Here is an 18176-nt window from a genome sequence, read left to right on the forward strand (position 1 = left end):
TTTTTCTTCCTACCAATAGAGCTAAACCTTAGAGCAAGATGCCACTTGTTGGATAGGTATCCAATTACGCCCCATTAGGTCACTCATCCATTGAGACCAGACCAGGCTGCAAGCGTAACCTAAAGGGTTTAATGATTGGTCCCTTCTATTATCAGTAAGCACTATACAAATGACCCTTCTCACTCAATAAGATACTAATTGATCTGACATACCTGGCACTGACTCCATCACGTAGAGCTCATGTATTGCAGTGACTTGGAAATTGAAACCATACTGAGGGTTAATTCTCTATATCCTGCTGTGGGCATTATTCTGGTGAATGGGCACATCACTTACCCACACTCGTGTGTGTCTGCGGCTGTGGGCACTTGGCGATGTAGGATGTGGACACCGTCCCACACAGTGGCCTGCCCTGTGCTTTCTTCTCCGGTGTTCGATTGTGGGATGTATAATGTTAATAGCCTCACACAGTCACCACGCCTGTGCTTCCTTCCCTCTTGCTTCCCGAAAAGCTCCTGAACTTTCTCTTCAGCTTCTCGAACATGAAGGAGGCCGAGAAGCTGAGCACCCAGCAGATCCTGGAGCTGGCCACCGTCATGCCCACCCTGGGGATAAGCTTCCTGCAGAACCTGCTACCAGAGCAGATCATCGCAGCTCTTCCAAAGATGAAGGAAGTGACCTTCACACCCGCACAGGTGACTCTTTGCCACCATTCCTTTCACTTATATATATCTCAGTGTGTTTATGCTGTCTTTTCCATCTGTCTGCTGCTGCTGTGGACTACCTGTTTAACTAGCCAAAGCATTTTAGCCTTAAACTCAGGAAGCTCCATCGACCAAGTCATACTTGAAGCTACAAATTGCAAATGCACTTTGGTTTTACAAGCACTGCTATTCACCAAATGCCTGGCTTTTGTACAGTGGAAAGTAGGGCTCGAAATGAGGACACATTTTTCCAGGAGCGCTATGTCTGTGTTGGTGGGAAGGGACACGGTGTGTGCTGTCGTTATATATTCACTCTCCTTCTTTCCACAGCAGCCTCTGTCTTGCCATGCAATCGCTCAGAATACTGCAGTATATATATATATATATATATATATATATATATATATATATATACACCCGTATCTTAGATATCTTTCATCCTGGACAGAAACTTTCTCCCACGACCTCCGCGCTGTCAGGACCAAACATCCATATAGTCTGGAGGAAATTGGTCTACTGACGACCCAACTGAAAGTCTTACTCATGTACGCTGATCTTTCAAACAATATCCAGAAATGGAGCTCTTGGGTTGTCCACTATTGTGTCTGAGAGCACATGCAGGTTCTGGCATTTTGGATTCTGTCATTCTGTGCCTTGTATTTTGAGTTTTCCTTGGTTAACGTAGGACTACAATTACCGTATTGCAGAGTGATGGGAGCCAACAGCCAGAGCTGGCTGTGCATTTCACACCTGAAATGACAAGTTGAGCTCTCTCTAAATACTCTTATGGGCTAGTATTATACCTAAGGGCTATTATACACGTGTAAGAACGCCCTCTGCGTTTTGCCATTGTTGCATACAAGGGGTACAACGTGTTATGCATGATCTAAATAAAATGTGTCACGCTCAAAAAACAAAAAACGTATTAAACAGGCTAACACATCTATTTATTTATTCAGATTTGTAGAGTGCACATCAGCCCGGGGGCATCGTGGCGCTTGTTACAGACAATATCTTAGTTACATAGGATACAATATTTACATACAAATACAATATTTACAGTAGACATGTACACTTTAGCAATGCAGTATATTTACATGGATTCCTGAGAGTTTCCTATTATTTTGCAAGGAATGAGGTTTTTAGTTTCCTACGAAAAATAGGGAGTGAGTTTTCCGCTCTAATGTCTGCAGGAAGAGCGTTCCAGGTCTTGGCTGCAATGTAGGGGAAACTTAGACCTCCGGCTTTGGCTTTTTTGATGCATGGGATGCAGAGTAGGTTGGAGTATTGCGCTCTGGTGGGACGGGAGGAGGATGGTTTGAAGATGGTTTCTGATAGATAGGACGGGGCGGAGAGAGAGAGGCATTTGTGAGTGACTGTGAGGATTTTGAGAGTGATCCGCTCTTTGACCGGGAGCCATTGGGCTGAGTGCCTGGCATGGGTGATATGCTCTCTTCTTGGGATACTAAGTGCGGCCCGGAGAGCATTGTTCTGCGTGACTTGTAGTCTGTTTAGGTTTTTGGCTGATGTGCCTGCTAGGAGTGCATTGCAGTAGTCCAGTTGGGCTCCAATGGTTGCTCTCGCTATAGAGAGGCAGTTGGGTTTAGAGAGGTAAGGCTTGATGGCGTTCATGAGTTTGGTGGTGTGCGCAGACGCGGAAGTGATTGCGCTGACTTGTCTAGTCATAGATAGTGACGAGTCAAGATATACTCCCAGTGTCTTTACGACTGTGGATACGGGGATGATGGAGTTGTCAATGGAGAAGTTAGAGTACAGTTTGTCAAGTTTGTCTAGGGTGTTCTTTTGACCTAATATCATTATTTCAGTCTTGTCTCCATTGAGGCAGAGGCCATTAACTGCCATCCATGCCTTGATGATGGAGTGGATTGTGTGGAGTGCCTTGGCGTCTTCGTTGTATGATCCTGAAAGGGTAGAAGTACTTGTGTGTCGTCCGCGTAGTTCGTGTATGTGATGCCGTATGAGTCGAGTTTTTCAAAGAGGGTTTTGGTGAACAAGTTGTAGAGTGCGGGTGCAGTGCATGACCCTTGAGGGACCCCGCAGTGGATTGTCGTGGGAGTGGCGTTGGCGATGTCCGAGAAGACTTTCATGGCTCTTCCCTGTACGAAGGAGGTGATCCAGAGAGCTGATTCTTTAGAGAAGTTGGCTGAGTGTGTGAGGTGTGAAGTGAGAGTCTTGTGATCAACCAGATCGAAAGCGGCTGAGAGATCTAGAAGGAGCAGAAGAGCAGGCTTGCCTTTGCCCATGATTTGGGTGATCTGACTCCACCAGGGCTGTTTCTGTGCCATGTCCTTTCCGGAAGCCTGATTGCTTAGTCCCGAGGATGGAGTGGGTTTCCAGAAAGTGTTGGATTTGGCAATGTGCGGCTTTGTCCAGTAATTTCAGGAGGAATGGCACTGTGGTTATTGGTCTGTAGTTGTTAGGTTGTAAGGGGTCGAGAGTAGTTTTTTTTAGGAGAGGCCGGACCCAGGCCTCTTTGAGGTTAGCTGGGAGGATGCCTGTTTTAAAAGGCGCATTGATGAATGCCGTAAAGAGCAGCGCAAAGCAGTCTGCGCAGTCTTTGACGAGTTTTGGTGGGCCGATATCGCCTTTACAGGGGGAGGGTTTGAGATTTTTTAGTAGGTTGATAGCTTCTGATTCAGTGACGTCTCTGAAGGAGAAGTCAGGTATGGTGGGCTTGGACGAGGTAGGTGGGGTGTTGGTATGTTTAGTTCCTGTCTGTTGAGGAAGTGCTTTGCAGTGGTCTTTGATTTTCTTTTGGAGAAGATCAATTTTGTGTAGCATGGCAGCTTGAATGCTGGTACACCAAGCTTCATCTTTGATTATTTCGTCCGGAGTATTGGGGGGGAGATGAGCTCATTAAAAATCTAGGCTTCTGGTCTCGGTGGGCTGCCACATATTGTACTTAAGAACCACCTGAAATGGTTGGCAGTGACTCCATACATGATTTTGTACAATTGTGGAAACTGGCGAAATTCCAGGGACCTGGATGGGGACTATACTAGTCCCCAAATATAAGAAAGGGAACCACAGTGAGCCAGGAAGTTCCCAGATGATAGCGCTCCTTGATGTCACCTATTAAAGTGTTTGCTTCAGGGCTGCTTAAAGGATTAAAGCAGTGGGTGACACGAGAGAAGCTGCGATCTCCCTTTCCATCAGAGTTTAGAGAAGGTTTTGTACTAGCCACCATATTCTAATGCTTAGATAATCAGGCCCAAATTCAGGATCACCCCCCCCCCTATATATTACCTTCATTAATTTTCCGAAAAAGCAGGGGTGAGGCGTGCACTCCAATTCCTGGCCAATATATTACCTGAACAAGTATCCAAAAACAATCACAGGGTTAAATCCCAATGCCCAAAATATTCACAGGGTTAAAGCCCAATAAAGTTCACAGGGTTAATTCCCTTCTGGCACTGTTGTACTCCTCCAAGCGCTTTTGTATCTGCAATACTCATCAGGGAGGCTGAGTTGCCATTCAATTCAGGTGAAAACAATATATATGCAGTTGCAGTCTCTAGGAATTATGCTCAATGTAGTGAACCCATTTAAACAATTCAGGTGACCAGTGAAAGACTCCCCTCCAACACACACACATCATACCCTTAGCAGGGGGAGGGTGTAAAAACATGATTAAGGCTCTCCAGTTTGGGGCAAAATAACCCGGTGCTGCAGCCTCTGGTTCTTGGTCAACTGAATTGAACAAAAAATTTCACTATAGCTCCCATAATCCTCAGAGACTGCATTAGCAACTTAATTGGATTCACCTGAAAAGAAAGTCAACACAACCTCCCTGAAGAGTGTTGGGACACGTAAGCGCTAGGAGGAGGAGAACAGCAGTACAAATGCAGCAGAGGGGATCTGACCCTGTGAACATTCTTTGCAACATTTGGGATCTAACCCAGTGAATTGGACACTTTGGGATTTAACCCAGTTATTCTTTTTCTTTTTTCGGGTAGTATATTGGCTAGGGCTTGGAGCGCGCACCTTACCACCACCGCCCCCTTTTGTTTTTACATGTAATTTGTGGCAATCTGGACTCCAGAGGCTGCAGCACCGGGGATATTTTGCCCTACAGTGGAGAACCATAGTTATGGTTTTCCCCCTCCCCTACTAAGGGTAAGATGTGTGCTCCTGGAGGGGAGTCTTTCCTTGGTCACCTGAATTGAACAAATGATTTCACTACAACTCCCATAATCCTCAGAGACTGCATTAGCAACTTAATTGGACTCACCTGAAAAGAAAGTCAACACAGCCTCCCTGAAGAGTGTTGGGACACGAAAGCGCTAGGAGGAGGAGAACAGCAGTACAAATGCAGCAGAAGGGATCTAACCCTGTGAACATTTTTTTGCAACATTTGGGATCTAACCCAGTGAATTGGACACTTTGGGATTTAACCCAGTTATTATGTTTCCTTTTTCAGGTAGTATATTGGCTAAGGCTTGGAGTGTACGCCTCACTCCCCTTTTCCTTTTCCCTTTTGTATCATTAATTTTCCATCTGCTTTTGGCAGAGTAGACGGAGGGCTACTGTGGAATAAACTGCAGGGATGGGGTATAAGCTCAGGATTGACTACAACATATAAAGAACCCACATAACATTACTTGAGTAAGGGTAGGGCTGGATTCATTAGGTGCACATTGAGAAAAAATAGTGATTTCAAGAGGACTTAACCAAGTGTGTGTTCTAGCACCTCTCTTATTTAATCTGTATATGTCTGACATTGCGCACTTAATAAATAATGTCCATGCGTTTCCTCTAAAAATAGGTACACCTCATGTTCACTGGCTTGGCTCTGCGACAAATTGCTGCTGTTAGCTCACACTTCAGGTGGATTGCAGAGAATCATTAATGCAGTGAAACAGTTCTATGCGGGGAATAAACTTTACATCAACATAAGGAAAGCTAAGGATATGTTATTTAACACTAGGAAAAAGACGAGGCCATTCATTTGGTACTTGAATGGTGAATCTATGGAAGTGGTCCAGGAGTATTTATATCTGGGCAGCTATTTCAGCTATAACCAAAATGATACTTTCCTGCTTGATAAACATGACTAAGATTGCTCCAGCAATAACTGTGTTAAGCTTAATTAAAGGAATTTCATTGAAGATATGGTGGGTTTTCGTCAGTGGTAGAAGTGTACCGAAAAAAGAAGTGGAACTGTGGTCTCGGCAGGGGAGAGGGTAGGTGGAAGCATAGTGCAACATGTGACAAGGTGTTGCCGCCGGGGCATTGCAATAGTCTAAGTGACTAGTAACTAAGGCTCCTATTACAACTTTAGATTTGCACAAGCACATGAATGGACAAATCCTCCGTATAGGATGGTGAATATGATCATAAAAAGTAGTGGAATGATAAACAGAAAAAAATCAAAGTAGCGGAACACCGCTCCCGGCCGCTCCCGCTCTCTTCGATTAATTGTTTTCAATTTAACTAGCATTCACTGCCTTTAAACAAAAGAGAACACCAACAGCTTTGTATAGTTTGGAGTATTCTTGAATATCCCCCCACCTGGATTGAGACCATTGAGTTTTGTTTTGTGAAAACAAAGGTTAAGCATCCCAGAGTGCTGCCCTATAGCATTTGTGAGACTACAGCTGGGTTCACAGTCACTGTTGACAACTTGTAGAATACGAAGAGCAAGTCTCTATGACTAGGCAACCCAAAAGGAACCCACATGGCCAAACCAAGTGTCTTTTTTTGTTGCTTTGGCACAAGTTCCAAAACTATGCAAATGCAAATTGTGGTATTCCATACTTTTGCCAAATGGCAATTTGCCGATTCTTGTCCTCAGACTTTTTTAGCACTTTTTTTTACCACAAACCTATATGTCGTAAATTGGGGTATGGTATATTAAGAGGGCAGGGAATCGGAGGTGCAACACGGATTGTGGGGGGTCTCTCCCCTCTGTTAAAATGGTGGAAACATCGTAAAAAGAATTTGGCAAAGTGACAATCGGCAACAAAAAAAACGAGGAAAGCGAATAGATCACAAATTGCGATGCTGCTCCCAGAGATCATACCACACCATGAAAAAGTGTAACTATTATAAATCCTTCTTGAAATATATTCTGGGCCTACCTTAATCCATGCCTAACTATGCAGTCCACAAAGAGCTGAATGCCCCATGTTTTGAAGATCATTTGAAGATGATTTGAGGGTGCAACCAGTTCGGCTCTGGCGAAGAGTGTGGATCAATGAAAAGCCAATCTTGACTACATTAATTATGAACCACATCACGGGTGCGGACAAAGATGCTCTATTGATTCAATGGCTTGCTTTTATAAAACAATCTTTACAACATCAAACTTCTAAAATCTGGCAGGTATCTCAAGAATGGTGGTGAATAATATCAAATCTGATTTATTACCTAGATCCACTATGGAAAGAGAGCAGCAAGAGATCTCAAAACCCACTAATAGATCACATGCGTTCTTGCATGATGGTCAGATCCCTGGCTGCTTACCATGGCCGAAGAGGCCAACTGAATGGGTATTAATTACCAGAGCATGTTTAAATGGGATATGGCTTCATGGGGTTACTGCGAAGTGGACGGGTAAATTGGTGTGTAACAGAATATTATTACATCTTTTCTGCTTCTGCCTGGCCAATGCATAAGCCTGTCAGCACTTCCTACTCCCAATATTGAAACCTAGGAACTTTAGAAATTGTAAGCCAGCTTTTCATTACTTGTAACGCTTAGTGACACCACCAGTAGCTTGGGGACGTAATTTATTTTCAAGAACATCTTAGAAAATTAGAGACATTCTGTTAAACTGTAAGGTGTAGTGTTTAACACCTGTTCCAGGAGCTGGAACGGGGGTAATGGTCTGGCCCCCCAAGCTTCACGAGGGCCGATAACGAGGGATCTGGGCCATTATCCCATTGTTACAGACCCTGGAATGGGGGATGACGGACATTAGCACCCCGGGTTTCCAAAACAGTAACCCAGGGTGCTTAAAAAAAAGGTTTTTCCTTCCTACAACGAGACGCAGCGCCTTTGTTTTGGCAACCCGGGGTGCTAATGTCCTTCAGAATGTCTCTAATTTTCAGAGATGTTCTTGAAAATAAATTATGGCCCCAAGCACCCTGGGTTACTGTTTTGGCAACCCGGGGTGCTAATGTCCTTCATCCACCGTTCCAGGGTCTGTAACAGTGGGATAATGGCCTGGATCCCTTGTCCTTTTCCAAGATGGCCACCATGGAAAGGGAAGACGGGCTCCACTGAGCCCCCCTTACCTTTCCATGGCAGCCAGCAGGAGGGGAGGGGAAGGAGTGCCACCAAAAACAGGTAAGTAGGGAGCTGGAGGGAGAACAAAAAATAGAGTGACAGAGGGTGGGGGAAGATGGCAGCAGGGGAAGCTGCCCTTCTGGCAACTAGGAAAGCGGACTTGTACCGGCGGTTCAAGCCTGCGTTTTTAGCCATCTGATTGGCTGGCTCCCCCCGCCCGGGTCCTAATGCGTAATAACTCAATTCATTTTTGCTGTTTTTTATATACATGTATTCATTTCAGTATAATGCTGTGTAACCGTTTAGACTGTAGTGGCTTTTCTTAAAATGGAGTGTAAAGTTTACTATTGTGTACGTTTTGATGGATATATTTCAGAATAAACCTTTTTACAACAACATAAATGTTATGGCACAAATCAGCTAAATCACCTTACTCCAGAAAGGAAGTCCCTCTTCCCCCATGCTCCACCTTTTGTAATGCAAATGGCCGTTAATGGTTGAGGCGATTCCTTCATGACTCTAGGAGACCCTTTGTGGGGACAGTTCACACCATGTGCATATAATAATCCATGGCAGCCCCTCCCATTTTCTGGAAGGTCAATCCCTTAAGTGAAATAAATGTTGCATACCGGGTGGTGCCTGTCCTGGTTTCATTATTTAGCTCTTGCACATATCTTTCAAAGAGCTTGGGCAGAGACCAGTAGCTAGTAATGGGCGGATGATACTGCAAATTTGAAATTGCAGTGTTATTGGACTAGCTATTCCATTTCTCCCCATTACCTTTTCTTTCACTATCAGCATAATTTTGCCCTTATTGCAACCATGGATGGTGCACCCAGATTTGTGGGGCCCGCCTAGGAATCCACATTCCACCTTTCATCCTCCCTGCTCCTCATTTTATCCTAAAGAACCCCCTGCAGAGTTTCAGCCTAATTCTGAAACCGAAGATATGGAATTGCCTCAATACCAGTGGATTGCGGGTGGGGGAGGTTCTTGCCTCAACAACAGGTGAGTGGTGTCGGGGTTGCTGTCCTTTTGTCCTATTGCAGTGTACACTGTTACATGAGTGTTAAGCTTGGGGAAGAAACTGGGAAAGACATCTGGAAGAAACAACCAGGGATTCTGGCACCTGCCCTGATCACCTGACTGATGCTTTTTGCAACAATGTGCATTGACCCAATAGTCAAAGGTCCCAGCAGATCAATTAACTCAGTACCTGAGCAAGAGAGAGTGATGTTTGAGGTTGCTCTCAGCCTTCCAAACAGCATAACGTACGAGGTGAAATGCATGACTGGGGTCCTCATATTTCAAGCAGGTCTTTCTCTGAACAAAACAAATCTTGACTCCCATAACCTTTAACATATAGCATATGGTAATGAGTGGAGTCTCCATACTGCACCCTTCCCTCATCTGCTAATTCCCAGATACCTGTACCACACCAGGGTCCAGTGTGTATCTATGAGAGAGATAGGGAGATAGAGAGAGAGAGCAAGAGAGAGAGAGAGTTTGACAGTGGCAATGCGAGAGAATGAAATGTGACCTGTCAGCAAGAGGCCAGTGGTAGGAGTGCAGGGTGAACACCACATTGATTTGCTTTGTAACTGACCCCTTCCAAAACCTCCTACCAGCCTGTACTACTCACACAAATTCTGACCAGAGCAAATCCTAGCCTAGCCGTTAGCAAATCAACACTAATCGAACTATAATTACGCTTATCAGATAATGGGCTCTCCCTTTTGGATTTCAAAACCCCAAGCGTGTCTTCCAAACCCATGGAAACAGATCAAGACTCAGAAACAACATACTTCCTAACTGCACCGATCAACACCACAGGTTTTGCATCTGCCTCTTCCGCTATCCCACTAACAACCCTCCACCCCTTTTCTTATAGAGTAATGTGCAGTGAGGCCATCAAGAATAGCAGAAGGGTGCTATTCACAGTGGTCGAAGTGTACGAAAAGAAGCATTGGAACTATGTTCCCTGCTGACCTACCAGCGCTCTGTGTGAGTGCAGGGGCCTTGTAGAATGCTCCTGTGGAGCTTAGAGTGTTGGGGCACCTGGGAGTTCCACATCTTACAGTTGAGGACTTGGAGCTGGGCAGGGAACGAGGGCGGAGGCCTGTGATCTTCTCTCCTACTTCTTAACTGTATTATGAAACAAAGAAGCAATAAAGCATATTCCTTTTCCACTTACCTGGGTCAGCCTGGTTCCTGCTCCTTGTACATCACTGGCCCAGGGTATCACCTGCAGGAAGCAGGATACATCATTTTAAAATAAAAGTATAGGAACAGTGAAAAAGAAAATAAAAGTAGAGGTGCACCGCTCCTGCCCAATTCGACCACTGGCTATATAAGACCACTTTACTTTGCATTACCAAATACAGCACAGAATAACACTAAGGATGCAGAACCTGGAGCTGGCAGGTCCAAGAAATTCACAAAGTCATCTCCTTAGGTAAACAAATATATTTAAAATAATCAGAACTGTTGCTTAGATGCTTGGCCACATGGCTCCCTTACTGGTGGGCATAGGGGCAGGGAGAGAGTCCTTCAGTTTTACTTTGCCCATCTCGGGAGGGTAGCGCAGCAGCAACGTGCTCACCTTGGAAGCAAGCCAATACGGGGCAACATAGGTTCGATCGCGGGTACGCGCTTAGAAACCTCTGGGTATTAAGCGTGTTATAAATAAACTATCATATCATCTGTCACTCATGTCAATCGCACGTTTCTCACCAAAGATTTCCCTTTGCCTTGTGTCATGAAGAAGGCACGGCACCATGAATTAGGTAAGAGTTTGTTTATTAAAACGGAGCTCCCCGGAGCCCCAACCAACATTCGTCACGTACAATTATTTCCTCTCACTCCAACCGCCCACCTGGTCACGCGGCTCTCGCTAAACAATCACAAGAGCGCGCGTGACCACCGCGAGCTTTAACATTCTCACCAGAGACTTGGATATCTCTACACATCTTTCCCCTTTACAGAAAATTTAACAAGATAATTTGATATTAACAGAGTAAAGAAAACATAACTTATTCTATAATGAACACAATAAAATTAAGAGTTATCTGAATTTTAAATATGAAGTGTTAACATATTCTTATTTAAATCCACATACAATTTGCATTTCAAGATGAAATTTCAAGTTTCATAATCTCTCATCCATACTGGCTTTGACCTAGACCTATGCGGACCTTCTTCATTGGTTATCAGACCAGCATCATCATTCTTTTCTGTCACCACACTTTCTTTCATCTCTTTTTCCAATTCCTTTCCATTTCTCATTTTTTCTTCTTTTCCTTCTAACTGTTCTCCCACTTTACTCTCTTTCACGTCCCTTACTTTTGCCAACCTTCCTTTAGACCAAACTTCTCCTCCTTCCAAAATGACAACATTACTTTTTACTGAACAAATTCTCTTCGGTCCCAGGAACTTACTTTCTACACATTTGTTCACTAGTCTGGGATTTTTAACATACACCATCTCTCCAATCTTCCATTCTTGTTCCTTCACTCTCATCCTATCATCAAACAATTCCTTGTTCCTCTCTTGATTCAAAGCAATGAGTTTCATTATGTGGCTCCGATCCACATTCACCACCTTGGCCATGCCTAACCAACCTGGACATAACTTCGTTCCTGGTTCCCTACTCTTCATTGACACAAATGGAGATATACCAGTTACCGAGTGTGGTGTAGTGACATAATTCCATGTTAACATCCTTAATACTTCTCTCCATGGTTGTCTTGATTTCATGGCCATTTGTAAACCCCCTTTTATGTACCTGTTAACCCTTTCAACAAGCCCATTAGCCTTAGGGTTATACAATGCCGTTCTCGTGTGTTTGATGCCATACTCTGCAAGAAATGTCTTCATTGCTACTGACACAAATTGTACCCCATTGTCCGATACAATTTCCACAGGCACTCCTTCTTTAAGAAAAACTCTCTCCAGAAACACAATCAATTCCTTAGCCGTGACTTCCTTCACCGCCTCCCACTCAAACCATTTAGAATGATAGTCCACCACCACAAACACAAATTTTAATCCATCTCCCAAACCTGATATTGGACCCATTATGTCCACAGCCAACTTACTCCAAGGCTGGTCTGGCACTACATTAGGTATTAATGGTGCTTCTCTTACCACCCTGCATTTGTCACTAGTTTGGCAAATCATGCAATCCTTGACATACCTTTCTGCACTTCTGTCTATTCCTGGCCACCAATAATTCTGCCTCAACTTCCTTTTCATGGCGGCTTCTCCTGGATGTCCCTGATGTGCCAGTTTTATCAACACAGACCTGAGTGATTGTGGTGGAATAACACATCTACCCCTCCTTAGTCTGTTTTCACACAAATTCAACTCATCCTTTATCTCCCACCAGGTATTGAATTTACTCTCTAACTCTCCTTTCTCTGGCCATCCCTTCACAGTCCAATACTTCACAAGTTTAAGATCTTCATCTAGATCCTCTTCCTGTATCCACTCTTCTTTACTAACTGCACTCTGTATTTCAGCCACTACTGACTCTTCCTCTGTCTCCTTTTCTTCAACAATATCCTTGTTTACCGGTAGCCTGGACAAACAGTCAGCCACCACATTTCTCTTTCCTGGCAAATAACTCACATCAAAGTTATAATTTTGAAGCCCCAAACCCCATCTGCTAATCCTTGGAGAGCCTAACGCCCATCTCCCACTCTCAAAAAGCTGAACCATGGGCTTGTGGTCTGACCTGACTACGAACCTTCTTCCCCACAGGAAAAACTTAAAATGATTTACGGCCCAGAACATGGCCAAAGTTTCCCTTTCTATAACGGAATATTTGCACTCCGCTCCTCTTAGTGTCCTCGACGCAAATGCAATCACTCTTTCCGTATTGTCCTTGTCATACTGCACTAATGTTGCTCCCAGTCCAAGCATACTCGCATCAACCACCAAAACACTCCTGTCTTTGGGATCAAATCTTCCTATGGAGGGCGCTTCACATACTGCTTTCTTGACTCTCTCAAAAGCCACATCACATTCTACCGACCATTCAAATTTCGCCCCTTTCTTGAGTAACATTCTAAGAGGATTAGACACTCTGGCAAAATCTTTCACAAACTTATGATAATATTCAGCTAACCCCAAAAATGATTTAACTTGTTCCTTATTTTCTGGCACAGGCGCAACTTTCACGGCCTCCACCAAATTCCTCTTAGGTCTCACCCCTTGTTCGTCTATCTCATGTCCCAGATATTCCACTTTGTCTACTGCAATCTTACACTTGCTCCTTTTCACAGTTAACCCGGCCTCACCCAATCTGTTTAACACCTGTCTTAACACCTCATCATGTTCCACTGTGGAACCGGCATAAATTAGTACATCATCCTGAAACACAATTATATTCTTTACTCCATTCAACACTGTCTCCATCACCCTTTGGAATACAGCCGCCGCCGAGGCGAGTCCAAACGGCATCCTGCAATACTTAAATGTTCCAAACACTGTAATAAATGCCGTCAAATGTTGACAATCCTCTTTCAATGGGACTTGATGATATGCCTGTGAAAGATCAATAACTGAAAATATCTTGGCATTGTTCAACACAGATAACTTGTCACCAATTATCGGCAAAGGATGTCTATCTATTAAGATGTTTCTGTTCAGATCTCGCAGGTCTACACATAGTCTAATGTCTCCATTTGCCTTAGCTGCTACCACCACCGGCGACAACCACTCGGAGCTTTCAGTCCTTTCAATTATTCCCCTTTGAAGTAGCAATTCCACTTCTACTTTTAGCTTTTCATTTAAATCATGAGGCACTGGCCTCACTTTGTGCACTTTAGGATTGGCTCCTGCTTTCAACCGGATTTGATGCTCAAATCCCTTTAACATTCCCAATTCTTCTTGAAACACTCTAGGATATTCCTTCTCCCATTTATCTTTCAACTCTGCTACATCTATAGGCCTTTCCGCATTCGCTTGGATTCTGATCCCTAACTTCCACTGTTCACCCCACCCCAGGAGTGACGAGCCTTCTTGAGTAACATATATCTCAGCTTCACAGCTTCTTCCTTTGTATTTGATGGATGCTTGAAACATCCCTAAAAATCTCAATTTTTACATTTCCATAAGCATAGGGTTCAATGTCATGTTCTTTCAACTGCTTTACATTTCCCTGCATGCAACCCAAAAACGTTGCCTTCGACATCAAAGTCCACGGTGAACAACTGTCCACTTTCATTGTTACTATTCTCCCGTTGATCATGAACACATCCGTAGGTGCCCCTCCTTTATCTGAAACTTCCAATATTTCTAGCACATGTTTTGCTTGGTGGCTCACTCCCATTGCATGGTCCTCTTCTTGTTCATGTACTCTTCCTCCTGCTTCGATGTTCTGTACCATACCTGATTCACGACATACTCTCGCAAAATGACCCTTTTTCTTGCATTTCAGGCACAATATATTTTTTGCTGGACAGAACATACTTGTTGATATGTGGCGGTTACTCCCACACTTATAGCATCTTATTTCCTTGTTAGGAACCCCTTTACGGAATCCCCTCACTGCTGCCACTTCTCCATCTGACTTATCTCCTTTCATAGTATTCATATATTTATGGGTCTGTTCCATGCTTCTTGCCGTGTCTATGGCTAACTCCAGTGATGCATCTTTTGACAATAGCCTCTCCTGTATTTTTATATTGTTCGTGCATCTAACCAATTGGTCTCTTATCAGAGAGTCTGTGAGTAGTCCAAATTCACACGTGTGACTAAGGGATCTTAAAGCTGCAATAAAGTTTTCCACAGGTTCTTGTGGATCTTGTACCCTCTGGAAGAACTTGTGTCTTTCAAATGTTATGTTCTTTTTAGCTTCAAAATGAACTTCCAATTTCCTTTCTGCCATTGAATACTGATCCACATCTCCTTGGCCTTGCTGTGGAAGATCTGGCAACCCATCATAAACGCTCCTGCCTTCGGTTCCTAAATTGTGCAGCAAAATCGCTTCTTTCCTTGGTGATGCGAATTTATCACCTCCTATGGCAATCAAATACGTGTCAAATAACTTCTTCCACCTGTCCCACCTAATTGGCGGGGCACCTGGTTCTGCCAGGAACGGTGGTGGCGGTGACATACTTGCTGCAGCCATTTTATTTGTATTATCCCGATTTGTTGGTTCCAATATATATATATACTTTTTTTTTCCACAGACAGTCACTAACTGGTTCCTTCCACTCCTCACCTCTGTGTCCAATGAAGCTGGGGTGGGTGGGCGGCACCGACCTGGATTGACTGCTTTGGCTCTTGTCAGTGAGCCGCCGAGGCGGGGAACAAAAAGCACTACGATCCTCCTTCTCCGCGGAAACCGTCTCCCTGCAGCACCTCACCATCCGGCTGCTGCGGAGACAGTCCTCTTGTGGTCCCCCACTTCCGTGTGCTGCTCTGCACGGCGTCTGGGGTCCGCTACTGATTCCAACGTCCCAGCACTCTGCCTCTCCACAGAGGATCGCTCTGCCGGCTCCGTGGCGAGCTCCGTGCCTCGTCGCCACTGAAGAAGGCACGGCACCATGAATTAGGTAAGAGTTCGTTTATTAAAACGGAGCTCCCCGGAGCCCCAACCAACATTCGTCACGTACAATTATTTCCTCTCACTCCAACCGCCCACCTGGTCACGCGGCTCTCGCTAAACAATCACAAGAGCGCGCGTGACCACCGCGAGCTTTAACATTCTCACCAGAGACTTGGATATCTCTACATGTCACTCTCACGATGATGGGCTTGACTCACATGCAAAGGACAGTCTTCAGAAATTACCTCCACAGTGGAGCTCATTGGAGCGTGCTTGTTCTGAGCAAGTTCATCTGACGTGAATGTGTCATAGTGGGAGATAAAAGAAAGAATAGAAGGGCACAATAATCCATTCTATTCAGAGAGTCTTGGGGAGGTAAGGTGACATAAACAGATGGACTAACAATGACTTGTCATGATTATGCAGGAAAAAAGTGTGCAAACATGCAAGCCTTCCTCTAATCAGCACCGGGGGCGGAGGAGCAACCAATCAGGTTGCTCGGATAGCAGCCTGAATCCCACGATCTAAGCCCGCATTCCTAGAAATCTGACTGCTCATTCCCCAACCTTCCATCTTATTCCCACCCTCCCTCCCCTTCACCTTCATTTCCCCGTGCCTCCCACCCTCACCTATATGAGGGCTTCGGCGACGGCGGTGCCTCCGCCGCCGTTGCTCCGGCCGCTCCGTCTTCCTTCTGACCACCAGGGAAATGGAAGAGGGGCTCCGCTTTGAGCCCCGCCTTGAAGCTCTGTGGCGGCCATCTTGAAATAGACGTTTGTATGAATGAACGGGTACATCGAGACATCCCATTCATTCATACAAAAGACATTGCTATCAGCACCCGGAGTTACAGTATTGGCAACCCGGGCGCTAATAGCAATAATCACGGGCTGGGACTGATGCTAACAGCACCAGGCACCCTTGTCAAATGCCATCGCTTTGCTTGGTCCTATTAACTTGGGACCCGGCCGTTACCACCCGTTCCAGCCCATGGAAAGGCTGATGACTACTTGATTAAAAAGCCACTAAAACAAATGTGCACTGGTACTACACTCTGATTTCCTCTCTTTCTTTGTCTTTCTTTGCCCTTCTTTAGTTCCATTTTTGTCCTTCCTTCTTCCCTATTTAGCTTTCTCCATTGTTTTTCTTTATTTTTTCGTCACTTTTTTCCTTTAGATGCATGCCAACGGATTGGTATGTTTTTATGAGACAATGCAAAATGGTGGAAAATGATCAGAAGATAACGATCAGAAGTGTTGTCAGTGTTTGGGAGTGACAGACCAAGGACAATATATGGCAGTGCCAGATCAGGACTAAAGCCATCATGTGGGACTTAGGGGCCCCAAAGGATGCACAGAAGATGGGACTGGCAGCCCAGTCGTGGGGCCTCTTTAGGAGACCTGCAGGCTAGGTCTGCAGTCTGTTTATGTGACTGCCTGGTCAGAGCTGTACTTTCTTACTTTTCGACTGATAATCTAGAATTGAGGTCCATATATGTGTTGCTGACAGGACAAGAAACCACTTGTATAAGAGGCTGACAGGGTAGGATTTTGCTGAGTTTATGAGGCGGACACACAGGCCAGAACTTTGGTGACTTTAGTCTACTGACAGGCAGGCATTTACATATTTTGTTTTGGATCCCTCCATTACAAAATGTACACATATAATGGAATTTCCAATAAAGCAAGTAATATAGTGCAGTATATTGCTAAAGGATAGGGGCAGCTTGGCCAATGAATACACCCGCCTTTCCCCTAACGTGCATTTCAGGATTAACACGCACCTTGCTCCCGATTGATCTCCCTCCCTAGTTTGGTGCTCATTTAGTTCAGGTTGCATGTGCTTATAGAATAAATCCCTAACCTAAGTTGGTTGTTTCTAAATCTCCATTGTTTCTCTCCTAGATTGAAATCTATTTGCCCATAGTAAGAAATGTACTCATAAAGTGTGGCTTACAGGCCTGGAATCTGGTTATTTTATGGGACTGGAAGACAAGGGCTGTTGTTAATATAGAAGGCTGGTGGTCGGGACAGTGGTCAGTTCGCCAAACTGACAGGGCCGAATCATGGGCAGTATACAGGACCGATGTCAAGCATTGTGGAAAAGAAGACCAGAACGGTGGTCATTACCTTGTGTGTGTGTGTGTTGGGTGGGTCTGAAGAGCTTTTGATAAGGTTCTTAGATCGTGCTTGTGACCAGTTCTCTAATGGTAGGTGACTGCAAAGAAAACGGGAAATATGTGGCTAGTAACAAATATTAAATCTCTTGCAGGCACAAGTGGTGGTGGATAAACTCTTCAGTAACAAAACAGTAAGTGACTTGCTGTAACCATTTGTATTCATGATTCTCACTCTGTGTGAAAATGTGCATGCGTACGACCTGGGACCACTGTTTCTTACTGTGTGTGTGTGAGTAAGAGAAGCTGTTTGCTTGATTATAGGCATTTCTGTGTGTCATCATGCCATAGTCATGTATGAGTCGTACTGCCCAACATGTCATCGGCATAGCTCATAATGGGAAACAAGCCTCAAGATAAAGCTGGCAGGCAAAAAAAAAAGAGAACAGGCCTTCTCTCGCTGTGCTCCTGCCCACTGGAACACCATGCTGGTGGCAGTCTGGACCGTGCCACCGCTCTTGCAGTTCAGGAAGGAACTCAAGACCTTACT

The 18176-nt window shown here is 44.6% G+C and overlaps 2 protein-coding genes across 6 annotated transcripts in view; one reads left to right on the forward strand and one right to left on the reverse strand.

Annotated features, from left to right (window-relative positions):
- The window catches only part of LOC138504026 (putative nuclease HARBI1), a 292079-nt gene extending 275831 nt beyond the window's left edge, over positions 1–16248 (reverse strand). For 2 of the 5 annotated variants that reach the window (XR_011279752.1, XR_011279751.1), the window contains exons 1-2: positions 16140–16248; positions 10150–10200 (exon numbers count right to left, since the gene is read on the reverse strand). Coding sequence is in view for 2 of the 5 variants with exons in the window: in XM_069624199.1 (XP_069480300.1) it covers positions 10150–10200; positions 15756–15773 (69 nt within the window). In the remaining 3 variants the exon portion in view is untranslated. Of the gene's footprint in view, positions 1–10149; positions 10201–10688; positions 10715–15755; positions 16034–16139 lie in introns of those variants that run through there. The other 3 variants (XR_011279753.1, XM_069624199.1, XM_069624198.1) reach the window with 3 other exon arrangements.
- Positions 1–18176, forward strand: part of STRC (stereocilin) — a 543934-nt gene that overhangs the window by 167554 nt on the left and 358204 nt on the right. The window contains exons 11-12 of the mRNA XM_069624197.1: positions 513–695; positions 17782–17820. Of these exons, the coding sequence (XP_069480298.1) occupies positions 513–695; positions 17782–17820 (222 nt within the window). The remainder of the gene's footprint in view (positions 1–512; positions 696–17781; positions 17821–18176) is intronic.

The sequence above is a fragment of the Ambystoma mexicanum genome, chromosome 11 (genome assembly GCF_040938575.1).
Source record: "Ambystoma mexicanum isolate Mex_15411 chromosome 11, UKY_AmexF1_1, whole genome shotgun sequence".
In the NCBI taxonomy this organism is placed as follows: Eukaryota; Metazoa; Chordata; class Amphibia; order Caudata; family Ambystomatidae; genus Ambystoma; species Ambystoma mexicanum.